This window comes from Amblyomma mixtum, chromosome 4 (assembly GCF_055824585.1).
Source record: "Amblyomma mixtum isolate Tamu chromosome 4, ASM5582458v1, whole genome shotgun sequence".
Classification (NCBI taxonomy): Eukaryota; Metazoa; Arthropoda; class Arachnida; order Ixodida; family Ixodidae; genus Amblyomma; species Amblyomma mixtum.
In genome coordinates this window covers 110772417-110795685 of record NC_143015.1, presented here as the reverse complement: position 1 = coordinate 110795685, position 23269 = coordinate 110772417, and the positions used below count along the sequence as shown (strand labels likewise).

Sequence of the window (23269 nt, the reverse complement as noted above, 5' to 3'; positions counted from 1 at the left end):
GATGATGATGTAACAAGCGAAGGCGGGTTAGTTGGTGGTTGACAATGCAGTGCATATTGCAACCGCGCAAAACGACGCGTCTTGTCCTGTGCTTTCCTCTTTTCGTTCTGCGTCGTTTTGCGCGGTTGCAATATGCACTCCGTTGATGATGATGCAGTGCCAGCGCCCCCTACACAAGATGGTATGCAAGAGGGGCAGTACTCAGATGGCGCTACGACTGTGCCGATGCTAGGGTGCCTCGATGCCAGCCTGGCATCGAGGCACCCTAGCCGATGCTAGAATCACTAGCCAATGCTCTGCTGAAAAGCTGCTGCCTTCCTTCGGCCGCTTGGCTGTTGGCAATCGCAAGACCACTAAAGTCCCGAAGTTTGTGTCGACTTTGGGAGTCTAGATCCGGAACTGACAGGCGCGCGCTTGGCTGCTCGCCGTATACCAGTTAGCTGCGACGTATGCCATTTGCGGCTTCATCGGAACGCTGAAGCGTAGTTAGATGGCGCGGCGAAAGCACGGCTGCTTAACGGCCGCGCCCGGAAAAATTCTTCCTCTTTTTCGATAGGCCGTGTTGCGGCACGGCGATCGGTTTGGCAAGCTTCAATGCAGGTTGCTTTTTGGGCTCTCGGTTAACGCTACATGTGGCAACGGAACATTCGCGGCGTCACCTGCCGATAGTTTATGAGAACTTGCTGCAGTTAGGCCTTGTTTTTGCGGACCCCGCAGAGTGCAGGACGCGTGGTGGGATTTCATAGAGCCGGTACCTAACCGATAATCGTATACAGTCTGAACAGTGAGGGCTTGAGGTAGAGTGCTGTTTCCCAGCTTCATCTGTGTATGCTCTAATAACAGGCACTAAAACTCGTCGCTCGTCGTGTGCTCGTCGCGTGCGTCATGTAATGGGCCGTCTTCAGGAAGACCAGTCCTTAATGTGTAGCCCTGTGCCACGCTGTTACTTGTGAAAGACGTTTCAAATTATCCGTGACCGCCATACAGTGCAACCTTGCGGGATGACCGGAAAGAAAAAACATCCGCCCGACGGACAAGACGCGAGCCCCGTTCGGAAAGCGTGCGTCCATGGCGGCGAGCGGGAGCACTCCAAGAAGAGCTCCAAGCGGAAGAGGTCGGCGCCTTCGAAAGAGCAGCTCAATGCACCGGCGAGCGGATCCGAAGAGAAACCCGCAGCGGAAGAACGGCCCCACGAGGCAACGGACGCCAAGACCGACAAAGTAGCGGGTGAGCGAATTCGACTTTTTCAACGCTGCAATCGTTGGGGAAGGATGTCCGCGACACCGGAACGCCTTACCGACAACACTGTGGTTGTTAAAAAGGCAGCAGCAGTTTACAAGGGAGGACGCCGCTTTGAAATCCGAAAGAAGGGACGAAAAAATTGTTTTTCAGTTTGTATCCGTGGGTAAATGTCTCGTTTTTTTATGCTGTTCCAAAGTCTCACTGCTGAAATCGATAGGGAAGTACTCTAAAAAAATGTTTCGTTAGCTCCGATGGCTCCTCACTGTCAGGAGCCATTTGAACAATGGGTGTTACGGTTTTCTGTCTAGATAATCATATTGAGGAGCATATTAGAAGCGAAAGCTCTTACTTTCCGAGCCGTAACTTTGAAGGTCATGAATGTTGCGCCGCGACCTCTAAACCGGAGGAGTGGCCTGACGCCATACGACGTGGCTCGCCACCATGCTCGCCACTTCTACAGCTGCGCCGGCTGCCGGCAGCTCGCTTGATCACGTGACTCCTCCTCTCCTAACCACGTGACGCGTTGCGCTCGCTTTCAGCACTCACTCCGACGCCCTCCGCAACGCCAGGCGACGCAGTGGAGGCCGAGCCTAGTTTGAGCGGTTCCCATTGCTCGCCAAGTATTTCGCTCGCAGCAAAATGTGTCATTTTTTAAATTCTGGTGTTCATGGAAAATTATTGGCGTAATCAACTGCGTATGCCGCCATAGCTCAGTGCGCACAAATAATGTGTAAAATAGTTATGGAAACTATAATTTTGCAAAAAAATCACAATTTGTTTTAATTTTTTTTGTTACACATATGGCCAAAAAGGTCGTTCCAGGAAGGGCTCCAAGGGGAAGCCTTCGAAAGAGCAGCTCAATGCACCGGCGAGCGGAGCAGAGAAGCCGGTGGCGGAGGAAGGGCCCCACGAGGGAGCGGACAATAAGGTGGACAAAGTGACGGGTGAGCACATTTAACTTCCCCACACTGCAGTCATTGGGGAAGAATGCTGGCGCAACCAGAACACCTTACCGACAGCACACGACTTTGCTAAAGGCAGCAGCAGTTTAAGGATGTCATCATCATCATCATCATTAGTCTGACTACACCCACTGCAGGGCAAAGGCCTCTCCCATGTCTCTTCAAATTACCCTGTCCTTTGTCAGTTGCCGCCACTGTAGCCTCGTATACATGGAGCCCGACGTTGCGGGTCGGGTAGGGGTGCGCCAGATGTCGGTGGTGGTGGTGAAAACATTTATTACGAATGAACAGGAGGTATGTTTGGATCAGCCCGTAAGGGACCGATCCTTACAAACACTAGGTGGAGGTCCCTAGTATGGGACCCCAGTGGCGGTTGCCGCCGCCCGGGCGCGCCCGACTAAGGCTTGTTGGGCCTGTAAGTCGTGGCAGCCAAGCAGGGTCGCCTCCCAGTCCTCCCGGGTTGGGTTGGGGATGGGGGGAATAGCGGGGTTGGAGGGGCAGGCCCACACCATGTGATAGGTGTCAGAAGACACTGCACTACAGTGTGGGCAGCTGCCGCTAAAGGAGGGGTCAAAATGTTTTAGCGCTGCCGGGCACAGCAATGTATTGGTGAGAAGGCGGAGAAGGAGCCGCTCATCCGCCTTCTTCAGGCCTTTACATGGGCTAGGGTAAATGCGATGACAATTTTGATATCTTGAATGTATATACCGGATTAAAATCGGGTTCCTGATCGGATGAGGAGGAGAAAACAGCCCGGTGAGAGAGCGCGCGGGCGGCTGCGTCTGCTGCCTCGTTTCCTGCCAACCCCTGATGAGCAGGGGCCCATATGAGGTAACGGTGTGCGGGGTCCGTATCCCGTATGCAATTTTGGTATATTCGATAGGCTAGGAAGGGAGTGCAGCCTTGTTCGACGTTCCGACAGGCCCCTCGCGAGTCGGTGATTATGTATTTTGAACTGGAATGTGAGGCCGCGAGAGCAATCGCGACCTCTTCTGCTTGTGTTGCACTGCGGGCTCTGAAAGGTAGGCCGTTAACTGTGTTGCTGTTGTGAACTACCGCGGCCGTGTACCATCCCCCGTGGTGAGGGCCGGAGGCGTCCACGTAGTATACACCTGTTTTGTTACCATAATATCGGGCTAGCGCTTCCGCTCGTGCCAGGCGCCGACCATTATGGTCTTCATGTGACATGTTTGCTGAAAGAGGCCGCACGTGGAGGGCACGTCTCCATAATTCCGGGATGCGAAACCTGTCTTCCATTGGAGGAGTGTGTTGGATATGGAGTCGAGCAAGACGGCGGCGACCCGACTCCGTTAGCGACAAGCGCGTGTACTTGTTTGTAAGGTGCGCCTCCCGGAGCTCCCGGAAAGTATTCACCACCCCAAGAGCCATAAGCCGGCTGTTTGAAGTAGTGATGGGGAGGTCAAGGGCACGTTTAACAATTTTGCGAAGGATGACCTCAAGGGCGTCCTCCTCTTGTTTCCGTAGGTGGAGATAAGGAGTCGAATAGAGAATTCGACTAGTTACGAAGGCGTTTGCCAGCCGCAAGGCATCCTTACTTCGTAACCCTCCGCGTTTGTTGGAAACCCGGCGGACCATGCGGCCCACCTGCTCCCCCACCTTACGGAGTTTGGCCAATGTAGTGTCTGGCCGCCTGTGTTTGTGGATGTAGAGTCCGAGTACCCGTATCTCATCACTTTCGCGTATGGGACCACTCTCAAGAGAGAGAGATATTTTAGTTGTGCACTTCTGTGAGGGGCGGAGGTGCACAAATTCCGATTTTTGAGGGGAACATTGAAGACCGCAGCGGCGGGCGTAGCGGTCTACTATCGTCGCCGCTGTTTGCAGGCTGGTTTCAATGTCTCCTGTGCTGCCCTGCGTGGCCCACAGAGTGATGTCATCGGCGTACAGGGCGTGCTGCACGCCGGCGACACCACTCAGCTGGGCCGGCAGGTGCATCATGACCAGATTGAAGAGCAGCGGGGAAAGTATACCTATCGCACCAGTCTTTCGCCAGATGTCGGGCTGACCAGCCCGACCCTACCGCGTTTACATGAACCGGTTTTCTGTCGGGCAGGGATCGTCGCTACCCGTAGCGTCGAGCAAGCAAACCACACGCATGCTAAAGGAAGAGGAACGCCCAGACGAAAAGTTCCCTTTCCCGACTGCTGCTCTTTCCGGTCGGTAGGTTCGCCCGTTCACGTGCGCGCTGTCTTCGAGGCCGGCAGCGGCTCGCTGTGATTTCCAATGGGTGTCTCCGCTGCCGAAAAAAATCTCCGAGCACGGCAGCTCTCGACGCGCACGTTTTCTCGCTCTCTTCTTGCGGCCTGAGCAGGCGCCGAGAGAACAAAGCATGGTGAACACCACTATCCAAAGCAGGGGTTTCTAGTGATTTCGGCGCTTTTTTTTTAAAGGCGGTCAATTATCTCCCACGATCGAAATTCTCGAAGTCTTGTAACTAATCGTTGAACCATATCTAGAAGATTCACCCGTCCTATGCTGCCCGGAAGGGGTTGACAGAAGCCACACCAAATGCTTAATACACCTCACTTCTGAGAAGTTTCTCCGAATTCTTCTCGTCAACTACACAAAGAAATTGACAAACCAAAATGACAAGCCGTTTGCTTTCATCCACAAGCCAACGCGAAAACATTTAAGGTTGTAACTGACATCCCTGAACTGCGAGCCGCACGACAATGTTGTATAGGTCATTACAAGCAGCGCCTGCTATTGTTTTCAGTCCTAAGTATGTGACAGGATATCGGAGTTCCAAGGAGCAAAGGATCTTTCTGATCTGGTGTGTTTCACGCAGTGAGAACAGATGGCACAGATGCTTCGAATGTTTTCAAACGGCAAGCGCTATTATTTTGTTCATACATTTCCAAGTATCGACAGAGACTGCCAGGCCTGAAGATGAAAATAATTGTTTTCCTAACCATGGCTTGGCCCTGTAATATCTTGCCCCACTTTTATTCCTGCTAGTCGCAAATGATACAGCCCTATTCGCTAATACTATGCGCAATCATTGCATGCCGACTTCAATGTTTTGAGATCCATCCACTAGTTCCCTGTTTTGCGTGCTGATAGCAGTGGCTGCATAAGTCATGTTTGTCAAGATCTTGTTCAGTACTCGGAGCAGCCGTTCAGCAATATGTGCAAAGTAACCGAACCAGCCCCCGGAGAGTTGCGGCGATTGGTAGCAGCTGCCCCTCATGCACAGGCGTAAGGGAGAGCGCGCGCGCCGAGTGCTCCGAGTTCCTGCACAGCGCCAGCCAGACGGGAGAGGAGGCAGGAGAGGAGGTGCTAAGCCGATGCGGCAGCGTATACATGTTCCTTCCAACCGGGTCGGGCAGAGCCAACCCACCCCCTGCAGACAGGCTGGCCCAGCTCGACTCGACGGTCCCTTTACTCGACCCCCTAGCGTATACATGAGCCCGACAACGGGTTCTCGGCCCGACAGCCTGCTTAACGCGACTTTTGTCGGACTCATGTAAACGCCCAGTGTATCACCGCAAACTTCTTAATCTCATCCGCCCACCTAACTTTCTGCCGTCCCCTGCTACGTTTGCTTTCTCTTGGAATCCACTCCGTTACCCTTAATGACCAGCGGTTATCTTGCCTTCGCATTGCATGCCTTGCCCAAGCCCATTTTAAGGATATAACAGGGTACAACTTAAAAAATTGGCTGTGGTTTAGCTCTGGTTAAACCTGTAGTGACGCGATAGCTATAGCTAACCAAATGGAGTTAACTGGGCGAGTCGAATTGCAGTCTTTCGCCGCCGCGTTTCGCTCGGCGTTCCTCCATCTTCGTCCCTGGGCGTGGATTCACAGTTACTGCGTAATTTCCTTTCCTCAAATACAATTTCCATTTTCTTCACTACGGCCCCTCTTTCTTCTTTCAATCCCACTTCCTCCCTTCCTGTACGGTGCGGTTCGGGTGTCCACCGCGGCGGTTGCTAGGCAACGGCTCAAGGTCGGTGCGACCACGTTCGAGGTGGAACCACGGCGAAAGTGCGACCATGCTGAAGAGGCGAAGTGGCTTGCGTAGTGTAGCTATCGCTACAAAAATAGACGAGTGCGATTTCCAGAAGGAAACTTTTCACCCTTCCTTTCGAATCTGTCCTATCGCTGTTTTATGCTACAATCCAGTTTCCCGCAAACATTCCGTCCTTGATTTTTCTGCAGCGCCAACGGCGACGCAGCATCAACCGCCGTTGGGCGGCGCCACTGCCCACTCCCTTCGACGCAAGTCCACGCATTCTCTTTCTCCTACCGACGGCAATGCGCCGCTACCGCCGCACGCGGACCCCAGCGACAACATGGCGAACGACTCGGATCGGCTGCAGGTGTCGGCGGCTGGACCGCTCGACGCGCCATAGCAGCAGTCGACACTGTCCTCGAGAAAACCGTCCGGCGCTGCGGCGGCCTCGGGCCTCAAGGGGTCTGCCGGTGCGGACGAGGTGCGTGGGTCTGCCGGTGCGGAGGAGGTGCGTGGTACGGCTGGCCGTCGTTCCTTCCTGGCAAATGCCAGGGAGACGAGCTGGATTTCCAGGGGGAAGAAGGGAATGTCGGATATGTCCACCGTCAGCTATGGACATCCAGCTGGGCCCTTCTCGCCCAAGGCTGGGGTGAGTGCCTTGTGAGCTCAGTTCGTTTTCCAGAGAGGGCGGCTTCTGAAAGTGTGCCTGTTAAGCACGAAATAATGAGAAAGCCTGTCATGGCTCATACTGTCACCCGTTAGCAGAGGGCGTCGCACCTTTGGCAGCGTTTGAGCCGTGTTAACCCGGGAACTAAAAAAGATAGGAGGAAACGAATGGTCGCTTCGGATAGAGGAGTACAAAATGATCCTAGCAGTCAAGTTTGATGACTGTAGCATAATTAGGTGCAAAAATGTCGAAATAGCGCGGACCTCAATACAGCCGCGGGAAATCGTCACGACATGGTGTCCTCGGCTTTCGGCTCTCAATACTTTAGTTGCCAAAGTGTCCTCGCAATTATTATCGGCCCATGATGCTTAGAGCGCCCATGGTTGCTGAAGAGTCTTGAGAAAGTTCCATGCAAGCTCCCATAGACGGGGCGCCAGCTTTCCCTCTAGGTAACAGTAAGTAACACTATGCCACAGATAGCAACACCCGCCGTCGCAGGGCCACCGCATAAACGCTGCAACAATTTAGGCTGTCGCATCATACCCTTCATTGCGCAACTTAAGTGTACCTTCCAATTTTGTATAGGTAAAGCCTGAGTAGTAGAAGATCATTTCACTGTAATTTCCCTTACGCGTAGGCACAGTAATTAGCTTCAAAAACGCAGTTGACATGGTGTGTGTGGAGCCGTGCACATCCTTACCCCAATTTCGTTTACCGTGGTTAGTGGCAGCCTTGAAGGTGCTTAATAGCCAGACGTTATTCTGCGAACAAATTACAGGGTATTAACCTGGCAACGTTGGTTCCTTTAGATCGCGTGATTTTCGATACTATGAAGGTCGCTACCAACATGAAACAAACTTTATAACAATGTTTATTTTTGGTTTAAGTAAATACCTTTTCTCAATGTATTTCTTTTTCTACTGTTTCTGAGACATTAAGGGCTAGAGCCTACATGTGGCCTTTGCCGCTAGAAGCGGTTTTAAGTTGTTTTGACCGCGGCACGAATCACTCACCTGTCAACGCGGCGGTTGGTCCGAGATCCTTTTCTCATGCATTTCACCCAGATCTCTTGTGCAGTTTAGCGTGATTTGGAGGTTTTCGCATTCGTTCCTGCTAAAACGGGCCAAAACATTTTTTTCTCGTTTGACGCTCATGCACGTAGTCCACAGCAAACGTGACGGGGCAGGATAAAGGAATCAGTTGAGATTCCCTCTTTGGATCTCGTAGAGGGAAATTGGGTTGATGATTATTGTTGTAGGACGCTTGACATCTTGCAGATTCGAATTGCTCAATCACTTTGCAAGAGGACACTTTTGGAGAGGTTCACTTTTTATAACAATTAAAAGCACAAAGGAAGGTACAAGCAAGGAGAAAACATATTTACATTTGACTGACTCGACGTGACGAAACCAGCCCTCGGTCCTGCCGAAACAGCTGGTTTTAAACCCTGTGTCCCTGCCCTCCGTGGGGAAAATAACCAATCAGGTACTGCGCAAACATCAACCCAATAACTTATTGGGACAATGAAACCATCAATCAGCAATTTGTAAAGGATAACACAGCCCATCAATGATTGGGGAAAGAAGGTAACTCATCGCGGCATACACTGTACACATATGTACAATTTCTAGCATCGCGATTTTGGAGAATAATGCTTTCCTGCTGCGAGCTTCGCGAACACTCTCACTTTCCCAACGTCCGGTTGACCCAAGTTCAAGGAAAGTCACTTCAACCCATCTGTTCAGCATCGTCGCTCCTCATGCCTGCAGCTAGCGTGGCAATATCCTGTTGACCGCGCTTCAAGCTGTCAACGCACGCCGCTCCAGACATGGGACCAAAGCCACGCACTGTGACGCGGGTCCGCCTCGGCGCAAGCACGTGCACACAGGATGCGACCGAATGAATCTGTCCCTCTCGGGAGTTTGACCTTTCCTGTAATCCTCCGCTATACGGAGCCCCCCCCCCCCCGTATCCCGCTGGGTTGAGCTCAACCCCTTCTCTGCGATTGTGCGGAGGGCCCAAGGAAGAACGTAATGGGCATTCCACTAACGCGAACCGGATGCGGCAAACGATGTACAGCACCGCGAACTTCACTGAATCCTTCAGCTAGCTATGTATAATGTATTCGTAGCAGCCTTGTTGAGAAATTTAGTCTTGTTAGAGCGGTCTATCACGAGTAAGTTAATCCTGAAGCGATCACCTTCAAATCCTGTTATAATGCACCCATTCGTATAAGACCAGTGGGTATCGGCACTGGGGATCAATGAAATCTTGCACCTCCCGAATGTGAGGCGGATGCTCTACCACAAGCGATGGGACGCCGAAGCGGCCAGGCCGGCTGACGCGGAGACAGGGAGGCTTGTGACGTCACAGCATCAAGGAGCAGTGGTTGCATGCTCCGCCGCTAGGTGGACCTGTTCAAGGAAAAAATGTGGGGGCAAAATGCGCTTTCAGCTTGCTTTGCGCAAAAAAAGGATGCTGTGTTTTTATTAACTTCGCAACGCCAGGTTTCATTGGACGACTAAACTGGAGCGCCCAACTTCATTACAATTTTATAAATTTGTTTTGATGTGTGTGCTACACGGGGTATCCATGCTGTGTTTTTGAAGTTAGGCGGATTATGAGCACGAAAGGATTCTCTTTAAAAGAGATTTCGGCGCTCGTTAAAAGTAAGTCGTTAATATGTGTGTCACTTTCTGCTTAAACATTCTTATTGCCTTTAGCGATGAATGTGGCACAAAGGGTTACCACAATCACCCCGGCATGCTTTATCCCCTTTTCTGATTTCATCAGACTGGAGACGCACTTGCATAGATCTAGATGCGTGTACCGTACGGGCCTGATTCTTTCTCTGGACGTTTCTGCACATGCGCATTGGCTACACACACACACACACACACACACACACACACACACACACACACACACACACGCACGCACGCACACACGCACACACACACACACACGCACGCACGCACACACACACACACACACACGCACGCACGCACGCACACACACGCACACACGCACACACACACACACACACGCACGCACGCACGCACACACACACACACACACACGCACGCACGCGCGCACACGCACACACATACCACGTCGCATGATGTATTTGCGGCAGGCTGGTGTGGTATACGTGTATACGCGGTCGCATGGAACGTATACTTCTCGTTCCCCAGCAGCGCAGCAAATCGGCCCAGTATTGGAAATATACTGGAAAAGTAAACCCACCTATTCACAGTATCGGGCCAATTATACGTGTTGCTTGGGTTTTCGTCCTGTGTCCCGATTTTTGTCGTACGTTCGCCATATTTCAATGCAAAGAGCGCACGAAGCCTCTTAAAAGTCGCCTTCTATTTCACCGTTTTCTTGCAGCTCACTCCTCGGAAAAAAATGGCCATCGCTGGGATCGCTTGCGTCGCCACGGTTTTGCTGCTCGCGGCCCTCGTCACTTTTGTGTTCACGGGTCACACCTCGTCTCCAGCAGAGAGGAAGTACTGCGACAGCCTGTCCTGCCGCTTGCACGCGGAACTCCTAACGAGAGATCTCAACAGGAGCATCGACCCGTGCGAAGACTTTTCCGCCTACGTGTGCTCCTCCTGGTTGGCCCCGACGGACCACAGGGAGCACGTCAAGACGCCCGTCGACGACATGGCCTACTCGCGGCTCGCCATCTTCGGGGAACTGCTCATCAAGGGCGCCCTGAAGTTCCCCGTGGCAGCCAAAGCCCTGGACATGTACAAGTCCTGCATGAACGCACGGGACCACGGCGGCGCCCACCTGCCGCAGTTCCTGGCACTAATGCGGGAAATGGGTCTCAGCTGGCCGGAGCCACCGCGAGCCGACGCGAACCCCCTGGAGATGCTGGTGGCGTTGTCCTACAGGTGGCAGGTCCACTTGTGGTTCGAAGTCCGCGTGCTCGTCCGGCTTGGAAAATGGCTGCTGGCGTTCAGCCCCGCTCCGTCGCTGCCGTTCCTCTTGAACCAGTACGAGGCTGTCAAGGACCGTAGCAGTTACGCTGCGTATTGGATGGGATACTACGGAGACCTCAGCCTCAACAGCACGGCTCCCGTGGACGATGCCTCCCTCCAGGATACCATCGAGGAAACACGCAACATGGAGGGCACCGTGCTGATCAAGCTTTGCGAAATGATCTTTACCCGAATGAGGACCCCGGGTGCATTCTGCCTTGAAGACATTGGCAACCACTCTCAGCCAATCAGCTCGGATACCTGGATGAACCTTCTTCGGGAAAATGTAGCACTGAGTCCAGGACTGGCAGCCACTGACGACGTAAATCTGAGCGACGAGAAGCTCCTGAAGACCGTCGGGGGCTTCCTCGACGACTACCAACGAGCAAGACTTGTCAGCCTGTTCGGTTGGACGTTCGTCCAGATGTTCGCGCCCATTGGCGAGCCCCGGATGCTTCTGAGACGTTTCGGCGCCAGGCACAAGGTCGACGTCTACCGTTCCCAATTCTTCAGCTTCCACACCGAGTCTACGTACAAGGCGCTTGTCCTCTCCCTCGAAGTCGCCATCGACAACAGGGAGAAGGACCGGGAAGTCATTGGCGCCGGATTCCAGAGGCTGGTCTCAGTTGCCATCAAGAAGGTGGAGGGCGTAGCGTGGTTGGACGAGGACAGCAAACGCGTCGCCAGCGAGAAGCTGAGGTCGGTGAAGATGCGAGCGTGGCCTGAAGAGCAGTTGCTGAACAACGAAGCACTGGAGGAAATTTACAAGGACTACCCGAGCACGGGGAAACTGTTCGTCGAACTCTGGATTCAGGCACGCAGGGTCATGCACCGTGCCAGCGAGAGAGTGCGTATCATCAACGACTCGCAGGTTTACTGGGACGCTGTGAAGCTTGCACCCAACTTTCCGCCGTCCTACCCCAGGCTCGACTACGTTCTGGACACCCTGGATGTACCCATCTACATGACCTACCCTCCGCTCTTCTACAGTGACGGCACGAACTCCATGTTTTTCGGCGGCCTCGGGTTCTTGTTGGCGCTTAACTTAGTGAGGGCTCTGGACAAAGAGGGTGTCCGCTGGCTTCCGAACGGCACGGAGGTAGACTGCATTTTCTCCGAAGAGGCGAGAAAAGCCTACCAGGAGAGAGACAGCTGCCTCAGCTCCTACGGTTTGGCGAGCGTGTTTCCGGAGTTGCCGGCGGCGGAGATTGTGTACGCGGCAATGGAAGACGCCGACAACGGCGAAGGTGTTTACGTCGGAAAGGACATTTCGCCGGACAAAGTCCTCTTCATGACCATCTGTTACATGTCCTGCACTGTGCATGGCTTCCAGAGCGCCTTCTCGTCAGACTGTAACATCGTCGTGCGCAATTCTGCGGCATTCGCCAGAGCGTTTGAATGTTCCAAAGGTTCCAAGATGAATGCCCAGAACAAGTGCAATTTTTTTGGTTGACCGCGGTTCCACTGGAAAGCTTGCATATACCCGATGCCGTGACATTTCATGAAATACCGTTCCGTACTCACCTGATTTTGTGCATATAATTTGATGACCATCACAGACTACACTGTGGTTTAATGACCATGGCTTCACTCCTGAAACAGTCTACTTTTATCTCTAGTTTAAATAATGTGACGACTTTAGCTTTAATGTGCTCCCGGGATAGCCTTCATTTGGAACTTGTGATATATTTTGGTTATTGTTCTCGTTAACGACCTGGAGGACAGTGCCAGCGAACAGCACGTTCTTCTCCGGTCCAAATAGGCAGATTTAGGGCAGATGCCCAGAACTGGCGTCACTAATGGCACGCGCTTTCGGATTTGCTGGTTCATGAGGCCAGGCATAATTCAAGGGCGACGTATATGCCGGTGCGAAAGCGCTTATAGTGTTGTTCCTTCTAGGTTGAATGAGCAAGAAATTGTGTGCTGACTTAGTCCGGGCGATCTGTGGCGTACACAGCGCTATAGCCGTGGCCACCGTATTAGCCGTTTACACAAGTCTGGTTTACGCTCAATAGCAACGCTGGACGAATTTCAGGGCTGTTCCTTTTTTTTCTGGCCATTGCTGCTTCGTGGCCGTGCAGCTGGGACGCGGACATGACGTCGTCTATTTTGTCAGCTGTGCGCATTTGTGTCGTGGCTTCCTCAGTTTGCTGCATCTCGGCCACTGTATTATCCGAACTGTCTGGCTAACATCATTTGTATGCATGCAAAACGCGACTGTCTTCTCCACGCTGTCAAACTGTGTACAACGCTGTTTACGTTTCCCCAAGTGTCCATGTGCTGCTGACGTCCAGCCAGATGCTTTCTTGACAGGGATCGATGTATTGGTAGTGTCGAGGAATTGATTCACAGGGGCATTTTTATTTGTGCACCTTAATAATCGGGGCCGTCCAGCAGGTCTCGGCAGCTCTCGAGAGGCAGCGACCGAGCGAAACCGAGGAGAGGGGGGCGGCACCCCCAGGAAGGGGGCGGCGGCCCTCTCGAACCCGCGGAAGTAGCGAGGGACGTAACAAGACCTCAAGGAGCACAACGCACGAGATTGACGTAGTGGCCGCGTCGCGGTAAAAGCTTGTCCTCCCTGCTTGGAGGGAGCCTAACCGACTCTGCAGGCTTTCTAAATAAAAGTTGTTCTCTCTCTCTCTAATAATCGGAATCGTTTTTTCCTTGAACCGTTTCAATGCTTTGGTGCTTTGTTCCTTGTTTCTGCTAGGAAGACAGTTCTCTACCACCCAATAGTCACTGACGCTTCAACGCCGTGGTTAGTCCTTCACATGACCATGCGGTAAGGAGGGCCCATAGTAACCTGTGTCCCATATAGCTCGGCGCCACCAACGGCAGTGGCCTATAGAATAGCGTTCGGCAATGGCCACTATGCTCTGGTTCAATAGGATCAGTCCATGGCCCTAAAGACTCAGTACTAAACTTATGATAGGTGCAGGGTGGTCAATCTGTAAGAAGTCCAGGGCCGACTCGGGCCCAAGGCTCAATGGCCGAGCACGGCCTGAGCTCAGCCTGCCAAGCTCGGCCCGGTGCCCGGCCCGGGCCGCGTGTTCGCCAACTGCAGCCTGTACAGCCACAAGGCTTGAAACCACGGTGAATTGATCACGGTGACTGAAGATTGTCACAACGGCTTACCTAAAAGGGATAATTATTCCCTTAATAATGCTTAAAAGTCTATACTAACCTATTGTTACTAACCATGTAGTATTTAGTTTAAATTCAAAACTGATATTCCAGCGCTGTGAATAATCTATGTAAAAGTATGCAGAAAATGTTTTGAAAATCTTAAACAGCGTCATATGCCACTAAGCATCACGATTTGCGACCTAAGAGGGGAAAAAATTGAAAAATGAAATAAAAAGAAAACAATAAAGTTACAGTACAGAGTGCGGAGTCGAACGGCCGACCTTGCATACGCAACACGTGCCTCTAATCCACTACGCCATAGCAGCGATGTCAAGCCGTCATTCTGACTGAATATTTATAACCAGCCTTAATGGTGGCTCCTACCTGCCGGTGGGCGGCGCTGTCATCGCTGGCTGTACCTAATGTGTTGACGGGGGGGCTCGGGTGCCATCGACGAATACGGCCACGGATTAACGTGTCGAGACCGAGGATTCAGAGGAAACGGCACAAAAGGAGGCAAGCAAAGGTGGTGGTGGGTTTTCTCAACCTACATGGTGGCAGGAGGCTGGCCAGGTGGGAGGAGCTGTACAGAACTTTGCTTGAGGAGGATGTGACGCTGTACGCAGTGGCCGAAACGCACCTACGCGATTTGGAAGAACCGCCCACCAGCCAACTGTGGTGTTGGGCTGGCAGTAACCGATGTGTTGGTTCGCGTAAGGGTGGTGGAGTGGGTTTCCTGTGGCGCCGGAGCAGTACATGGTTGCACCTGGGGGGGCCCTGTGCTGATCACACATGGGTGTCCGGGCATATACTTGGTACCCCGGTCGCCGTGTGTGTCGTGTACCTAGGCGGGGCAGCAGACCAATATCAAGCGAATTTGAGCATCATTCAGTGCATCAAAGCAGATGCAAGCCGCTGGGCACTCGACAAGGAAATTATTGTGTTCGGTGACTTCAACGGGCACATCCAAGAGCTGGACGGGTACACCGATCCCAATGGTGAGCTCCTGCAGACTCTGGCTCAGGACCTTTCACTGGAGATCACTAATCTGCGGGCGGACTGCCAAGGTGCGTTCACGTGGTGTGCTCGGGGGAGTCGCACCTGCATAGACTATGCTCTTGTCAGCAGGCGCCTAGCTTCCCTCATGTGTCGCGTGCACATAGATAAAGAGGGCCGCTACAGCCTTGGAAGCGACCATAACCGCATACGACTTGACTTTACAACCTCCGCTAGGCGCAGTACGCCACAGAATCGCAGGCGGTCTCCCAAGCGCTTCCTGCCCATCAAGGCGTACGAGGCTGTCGCAGAAGAATTCGAAGCAAGCCTGGCCCGCGAAGAGTCCGCGACATACGACCAGTACGTGACTGAACTGCGGTGCATCATGGCAAGGCCTGAGACTCTGGCCCGCTCGAGAGGAGGACGGTCCAGAAAAAGGTGGTGGGATGATGAGGTGAAAGCTGCCTATAAAGCGCGAAGGCTCGCAAACCGCCATCACCGCTATGCTCTGAAGATGCTGACCACAGATGAAGCACTTGCAGCCTGGAGCACCTACCTCGAACGCAAGCACGAAATGCAGGCAATGATACAGCGTAAGATTGCCGAGGCAGATCGGCAGACGCTCGCAGAGATTAAGTCCGCTGGTAAAAATGCAGCAGCTAAATTTTGGTCGTACGTAGCGTCTATGGACGGCAGAACACCAGACCCGCTGATCAGAGATGAAGAAACGGGAAAGACAGGCGATCTCCACCGCATACTGACAGACCACATGAGGCAACTATACGCAACTGATGGCACGCCATACGTCTTCGAAGGCGTGGAAACACCCTCACGACCTCCGGACGACAGGCATTGGACGGTTTCGAGTGGAGCGGTCGACAGGGCCATTGGCAAAATCAGCGCGCGTACAGTCTGCGGTTTGGATGGCATCCCCGCTGGCCTCGTCAAGTGCCTCGGTGCCCAGTCAAGAAAACAAATGGCGAATATCTTCGGGGGCATTCTGGAAGGTGCACCAATACCAGCAGACTGGCTTCGTGCAAGAGTGACACTGATTCCCAAGAGGGGTGGGGACAGCGGCCTTCTGCGTGACTACCGGCCTCTGACAGTGACAAGTGTAATGTACAGAGTGTTTACGCATTTGTTAAAAGTGCGGATGAGTGGCTGGGCGGAGCAAAATGGGCATCTGACGGAGCTCCAAAATGGTTTTCGTCGAGACCGGCGGCTGGAGGATAATATTTTAGAGCGCAGCTCTTTGGCGTCCGTTCCTGGGTTTCGCGTCGGCGTCGGCCTCGTAACCAGCTCCGCCCCCAATGTCACGCTTTTCAATTGGTCGAAATGCTCGTGACGTCACAGTGCGCGAATTTCAAATGGGGCCAATTGTACTTTGGCTAGTAACCATGCAACCAATCAAAGGGATCGTATAGTGATGCTGCAACTAAGTTGGACTGAGTTTAGTTAATTGCTTAATTAATCAATTAGCCTAATTAATATAGACGAGAATGAAGAGGTCAGAAGAAAAGAAAAGACGCGCGCCGCAGCGACAACAGCGTCCGCGGAAGAAGACACTGCTGAAAAAAAAACTGATAAGTACGAAGCCGCGTTCCCTCCACCACCACGCACTTCCCTACTCAGTAAGACGTTGCTCGTTTCATATACGTTGTGTCGAACATCCTAGACAGTTCCAACAATTGACAGGTTAATGACAGAACACGATGGATAGAAATACAATAATATAAATATGAAATAGCCTAATTAACCTTTCTAGTTAGACCGCATAAATCAATAAAACCGAGAACGAAATTGGTCGAGTTGGGGAATCGAACCAGGGTCTCCGGAGTGCGATACGAGCACGCTAGCCACTCCGTAATGCCAGCTGAATGGTTTCGAATGAACAAAGGCGCGTCTAGCTAATACGGCGTCTTCGTTCACTCCCATCTTCCCCCTTTCCCTTACGGCGAGGTGCAGGTGTCCACCCAGGTATGCGAGAGAGATACATTTCCTTTCCTCAAAAAATAAATTTACCGTCCAGCAAGGCGTACAGCCGAATTGGCGATGGCGTTCTGTGGACTCCCTGGCAGCGTTGCAAGACGCTGTCGCGTTCCACTCTTACAGGCGAAGCTTAACATATGTTAACCACACATCAGTAACACACGCAGACAGCCAATGGACGCGTAATTCGCTGGCAGCACTTGATTCATCATTCACAACCACATTCTTAACGTACGCTCCCTTGCCGCACATGCCAAGGACGTACACCACGATCACATTCTGCGCCATTCCTCTGTACTTTGCTTTGCTGAAACCTGGATGGAATCCGAAGAGCCTCTCGAAATCATAGATTTGCTATACTGCTGTGGTGCTCGCAGAGACCACAACAGAGCGGCGGGAGTCGCTATCTATACTTGCGCACAGGTCTCTCTGCAATACCAGTCGAAATGTTTGGCACGTCACATGAAGTTGGCGAACTGTGCGCCGCAAAGTTGCCCAACGGCTTGCTGGTAGTAGCTGCCTACTTCGCCCCTACCGCACTCACGAAAGACGTCGTGCACTTCCTGCAACTCGCATTAACCGTCCATCGATCCACACCGATGTTAGTAGTGGGGGACTTTAATGTTGACATAAAGACAAACAGCAATTTCCTAACACTTATGCGGGAGAACATCCCGTTCCTCTCGCTCGTAACGCGTCCCACGGCTGTGACAACCTCGCGAGGCACTTGTATAGATCTCGTCTTTGAGAATCAAGCATTGGTGTACCAAGTCGAACATATATCAGTCTATTTCTCCGACCACAAAGCTTCCTTCATGACTGTCAAGAACTGTTAGTGGAGTGTTTGTTAAAGGAATACGTGTGAAAAAAAAAAAAAAAATTCTGTGATAGCGCATACATGTGTTGCTCGATTTCTTTGCCTCAATCTATCGAAAAGGTGAAACAGCTTATTTGCTGCGCTCAAATTTCGCATTAGGAAGTAACGTAATCGTCGGTACTTTTTTTTGTCCTCACCCAGTGTATTGAGGTTGCAAGAAGGGAAGCTCGTGGGCTGACCTGCTGTTTTATGGACGTCGCGAAGGCGTATGACAGCGTACCACATGAGCCTCTAATGCAACGCCTAGAGTCATTGGAAATGCCCTCCGCCTGGATCGACGTGCTTCGTCGCCTCTATGCACGCTGCACAGTGGTGGCCACAGTGTGCGGCGTCAGCTCGGAGCCAGTGGCCGTACAGAAAGGGTTGAGGCAGGGCTGCCCGTTGTCCCCTCTTCTGTATATGTTGTACGCTGCAGGGGTGGAGCGCAAGCTGTTGGAAGCGCAGTTGGGGTTCACGCTAAGCTACATCAGCGGTGGTGTAAAGGACCGATGGATATTACCGGGCCTAGTCTTTGCCGATGATGTAGTATTAATGGCAGAGACCAATGCGGACCTCCAGGCTCTCATCAACATATGCGCTGAGACCATGGCGCCACTTGGCCTGAGCTTCAACTCAAAGAAGTCGGCGGTGCTGTGTTTTTCAGCGCCGCTGGACGCCGAGCAGCCGGTCCACCTACCAAACGGGGACGTCCTCGAGATGGCAACGGAATACCGATACCTAGGCATTAGGTTCAGCACGCAGCCAGAATATGCTGCAAAACATGAGGAACACTTGAAACAAGCTTCGCAGCGAGCGGGAAACATATTGAGAAGGCGGTGCCTATGGGGCTGCAATCGATTTGTTATGGTCCGCGAGCTGTGGAAGGCAGTTCATGTGCCCGCATTGTCATTTGCAAACTCAGTTATCTGCATGACAGCGCCCACAAGGGAATGGCTCGAGCGTGGTCAACGAGCGGTGGGACGTCTGGCGCCGGGGTGTCATGGGCGGGTGGCTATCGAGGCAGTGCAGGGAGACCTCGCGGTTGGTCTACCTTCGAGGCTCGCGAGGGAAGAAGCAAAATAGCCTACGACGGCCGGCTGCGCCTGATGCACAAAAATCGATGGGCGCGCAGAGTCTTTGACTATGTAAGTCAATACTGCCTGCGGACTACATGGGTGAAGCGGCTCCAACACCTTCGTCGCAAGTTCGGCTTCTTCAGAAATGAAGTACAAGCCGACAACGCGAGGAAATGGGCCAAGGCAGTTAATACCCAAGTCCATGCGCAGGAGCGAGAGGCGTGGAGGGCTGCCATGGAGGGGAAGTCGACACTGGAAGTGTACCGGGCAGCCAAGCAGGACATCTGCGTTGAGAGCTTCTACGACAACAGTGTAGGCAGCCGCCTGTTGTTTGAGGCACGCGCGGGTGCCATGCCAACGCTTGTGTACCGCAAGCGCTTCGACACTACAGTCGAATGCACCCAGTGCCGTGCATGCGGAGAGCACGACGAAACAACGGAGCACATCGTCCTACTCTGCGAGAAGCTGCCAACGCCACCGCACGAGGGCGCTACGTTTCCGCAGGCGCTGGGTTTCCGTTCTTCGAACGAGGGCTGCACAGCGGATGCGGCAAACCATGCGGCAGTTGCAGCGACGAAGCGCCGATTGACAGAGTGGTGGACGCTGGTGCGACATTAGACCAGTACTGTTTCATCGATACTTGTGTGTGTGTTTGCCGCTTCGCGTTTGATAGTGGTGTTTTTATGTGTGTATCTATCCAGCCAGGGCACCTTTGGTAGGCGCCCGCCCGTTACAAAGGGAAGGCTACATCATCATCATCAACATCATCATCATCACCGGCTGCATTTGGCGAACACGCGCCCGGGTCCGCTCCCGGCGACAGTGCTACGAATAGGCCAGTGTGCGCTGGTAGACTCGTCCTTTATTAGTGACGCTCGAAAAAGTTTCCTGGTAAACTGAAAAACGAGATTAGGAGCGTTTGCCTGTTCGCTTTCTTGAAGGATGATCTCTTGTATCGAGGAACCCGTCTCGACAAGGCGACGGGGCTGCGGGCAAACTGGCAGCCTTCGAAAGTATGGAGACTTCCACACTTTCCTGAGTGTGGGTGACCGCTATTCGACCAAAACGTGGTATTCCTGCAACTGAATGCTTGGCCGAGGCTGCTACGGTGCAGGTTTGGGAGCCTGAATATTGTTGACATGCTGGAGAGGATTCACCGGTTGTCATGCAAAAACTGAAAAGAAATAGGTTAGCTAAACAGAAAGGAATACGTGGATGTGGAGATTGGGAGAGAGAGGAAATGTGGGCTTGAAAGGCTGTGTCCAGCTGGGAGAGGTAGCATGGTATGACCGGCTGCGTTGACGTGCAAAACAGGGATGAGTGAATTAAGCAGCGTGAGAGAACGAAATACCAAGGGACGGAAAAAAGAAATTAAAGGAAGAGAAAATGTGGGAGCGTGCGTAAAAACTACGAAAGTGAGGGGAGGGGAGAGGTGGCCCTGGTATTTCGATCTTCCGTGCTGCTTAATTCCTTTCATAATTGAATGAAATAATATTACTTAACGTGCAAAGGCCACTGGATCGCAAAGACATATAGAGTACAGGAGAATGCATTTAAGACGTGCTAGCTAGCAGGCTGGTTCACTAATATTCAATAGTTGACTTTCTAACTATTACTGTCAGGCTCCGTAATTATTGAGAAACGTGTAGCCCACCGTAAATAATAACCATATCAGTTTCTACAATTTCGAAAACGCATTACCCTTGGCACTGTAGCGGAACAAATTGTGGCTACATCGCACCAAAATACATGCGCTTCCGAGAGGCTTGCAAGGAGCTAGCAACCTCTCAGTGCACGTAAATTGTCAAAATGAATAAAAGTCGTTGGTGGTCTGTAAGCGTGATGGGACAACGCAATCTACGTAATCCACTAACATTCTTGAACACCAATTTTATATGTGTGTTTTCTTCCCTTTTTGAGACTGTCCGCCGCTGTAAACAGAGGCAACGCCTCAATAAACTCTAGTTCTTATTTTGTTCCTCTCACAGAGAAAATGGCCTATTATTAACTCTGTGCCATTTTTTCCCCAATGACACGTGACTGTTATGACTGTCGGCATTTGCTCATGCATAGTCTAGCCAGCCACAGACTCAAAGGTTCAAGTACGCTGTGGGACTACCTTCTACACGCAGTGCGTCATAATTTGTTTCCTTACAAACGCCTACATTCTGAGACCTTTGTGTGCAGTGTCTTCCGTGCTGATATCATCGGAGTTTCCAACACAGAATGAGCTTCAAGAGAAATTTCGCACCTATGTCGACAAAAAGTGCATCGCCTTGGAAGAGTGTGTTGCAGAATTTTGCGCTACCAGTGTTCTGCCACTCCTGGAAAGCACATCGTGCCCAGACCTGTTCGTACCTATGGAAACTCTTTCCCCAACATTTTGTCTGGGCCCTCGGGTCATTAGTCCCTGAAATTCACGTCAGTTTTAGTTAGCAGAGCTTGGACTGCTCTTACGAAGAGCACAAACGGGACCGAGAGGGTGCAGAGTATTAACATTATTTTTATTGTTTGTCTATATTGAGGGATATAGTAGCTTGTACTTTTGCAGGCTAGTTGATTTACTGTAATGGAGTGCACTGAGCGCAATACCGCAGTCATGAACACTTACAGCGCTTACTTGCGTTTCTGTGTGGCATCTTTCTTGTCATGTTCTTTTGTGTTTTGTGTAATTTGATAACACCGTAAAAAAAGTCGAAAACACCTGTACTAGGATGACATGTTTGAGGATGCTGCTGCTGGATATGATATATATATATATATATATATATATATATATATATATATATATATATATATATATATATATATATATATATATATATATATATATATATATATATATATATATATATATATATATATATATATATATATAACAAACGCTATCGTAAATGAGGTTGCATGGGCTAGAGAGGATGTAATGAAGGTACTCGAGGGTGTGTTGAGGAATGATTATCTATACACCTTTTACGGGCCTCTTTTGTTCCAGGGAATATGCGGCGGCTATTCAAACCTTTTGTGGAATAATCTGCAACAAGGGTCGTCGCTTTCCACCATTCGTTGTCCGCGAAGAGTGACAGTGGTACTTTTTCTTTTAATTTTTTGTTGATGCCCTCAGTGCCGTCATTCGGGGCTCTGAAGAACCATAATGATGCCCTTTCAACATTTTTAGTGTTATATTTGTACCTTTTTCTACTTAATGTGTGGAAACAAATGTGCATACCTATTTTGTGAACATGTGGGCAATACATGCGGGTAACACACAGGAAATAAGTAATAAGGGAGTAATTACTCATTGGCATCCACCCAAGCGCAGCCATACGGCTACAAAGGAAAGCTATACAGCTTTCTCAGAAACTTCGTAGTTAAAGAAAAATTCGTCCTGGTCCGGGGTTCGAACCCGGAACCACCGCCACACCGGAGCAGTCGCAATAAGTCGAAATAAGTGAATCTGATATGGGTACCTTATTTTCATATAGAGACGGTAAAAAATGGCACAATTGTTGGTTAAGGAAATTGGGAGGTGGGAAACAAGTGCGTTCAGGGGAAGAATGAAAGGAAGACTGAAGGATACCTTGTAGCTTTGGGCCAAATCCCTAAGAGGGAAAATGGGCCTAGGATCACTTGTGAAGATTGAAATTCTTGCTTCTTGTGGCCAAAGCATGCAAAAAATTGGAGTGGGCACTTATGCTTTGCCTTGACGATATGACGAGATAGCGCTAAGGAGGTAATGCCCATACATGTGGAATTGGTCATTCTCAACTGTACATTCATATGTCCATTGGGAATTCTCATACCCCTCCTTGCGCAATGGTGCAACAGTTAAGGGACGTGCCACTGCCCTGCGATGGCAGGTGCTGCCACCGGTGGGTTTTGCGCGACACAAATTGCTATTCCCTAGCAACTCTTTTTTTTTCCTTTTCTCGCCTTCCTTTGTGTAGGTTAGTCAACTGGGGCGTGCTGCTATGCTGCGATTCGCCCCCCGTTAGTCTCTTTCTCGGCAGTTAGTCCGTTGAGTTTGCGCACGGCGAGCATTTTGGCAAGAAGAGTGTCGTGTGCAAATTTAGGGATTGACGAGCCGTTTTGAGGACTAAAGTTGTCTTTACTCCCCCCTGGGCCGGTTTTTTTTCTTAAGGTCTACAGTATCATGACATGACATGCCATGCCTGCTTTACCCCAAGATCTCTACAGTGCTAGCAGTGCTGCTCAAGTTGAAAGGATGTTGAAACACCAAGCAATGAACTTCATTTAAAATGCAGTCAACCAAGGAGTCTATGTTCTTATAGTGAGTTAGCAGTTGCGGTGCTAAGCACTTTTTGTGTACATAACTGACAGTGTCTTGAGAGTGCTGTCGTAGATTCAGGCTTCTCTGCTTCCGGGACAGACCTGT

The 23269-nt window shown here is 51.3% G+C and overlaps 1 protein-coding gene across 1 annotated transcript; it reads left to right on the top strand.

Annotated features, from left to right (window-relative positions):
* The first annotated feature begins 1001 nt into the window (after positions 1–1001).
* LOC149347857 (neprilysin-like) lies at positions 1002–12286 on the top strand. The gene is made up of 4 exons (XM_089541645.1): positions 1002–1227; positions 2055–2179; positions 6581–6829; positions 10238–12286. Exons 1-4 carry the CDS (start codon positions 1002–1004, stop codon positions 12284–12286), a joined length of 2649 nt encoding a protein of 882 aa, XP_089397771.1.
* Positions 12287–23269: the final 10983 nt, after the last annotated feature.

Excerpts from the sequence above, each read along its gene's own strand:
- LOC149347857 (XM_089541645.1), top strand. The coding sequence starts at position 1,002 with ATGACCGGAAAGAAAAAACATCCGCCCGACGGACAAGACGCGAGCCCC. Across the intron at positions 1,228-2,054 it reads CAAGACCGACAAAGTAGCGG|GTCGTTCCAGGAAGGGCTCC; the intron begins GTGAGCGAATTC and ends ATGGCCAAAAAG. Across the intron at positions 2,180-6,580 it reads CGGACAATAAGGTGGACAAA|CAGCAGTCGACACTGTCCTC; the intron begins GTGACGGGTGAG and ends GACGCGCCATAG.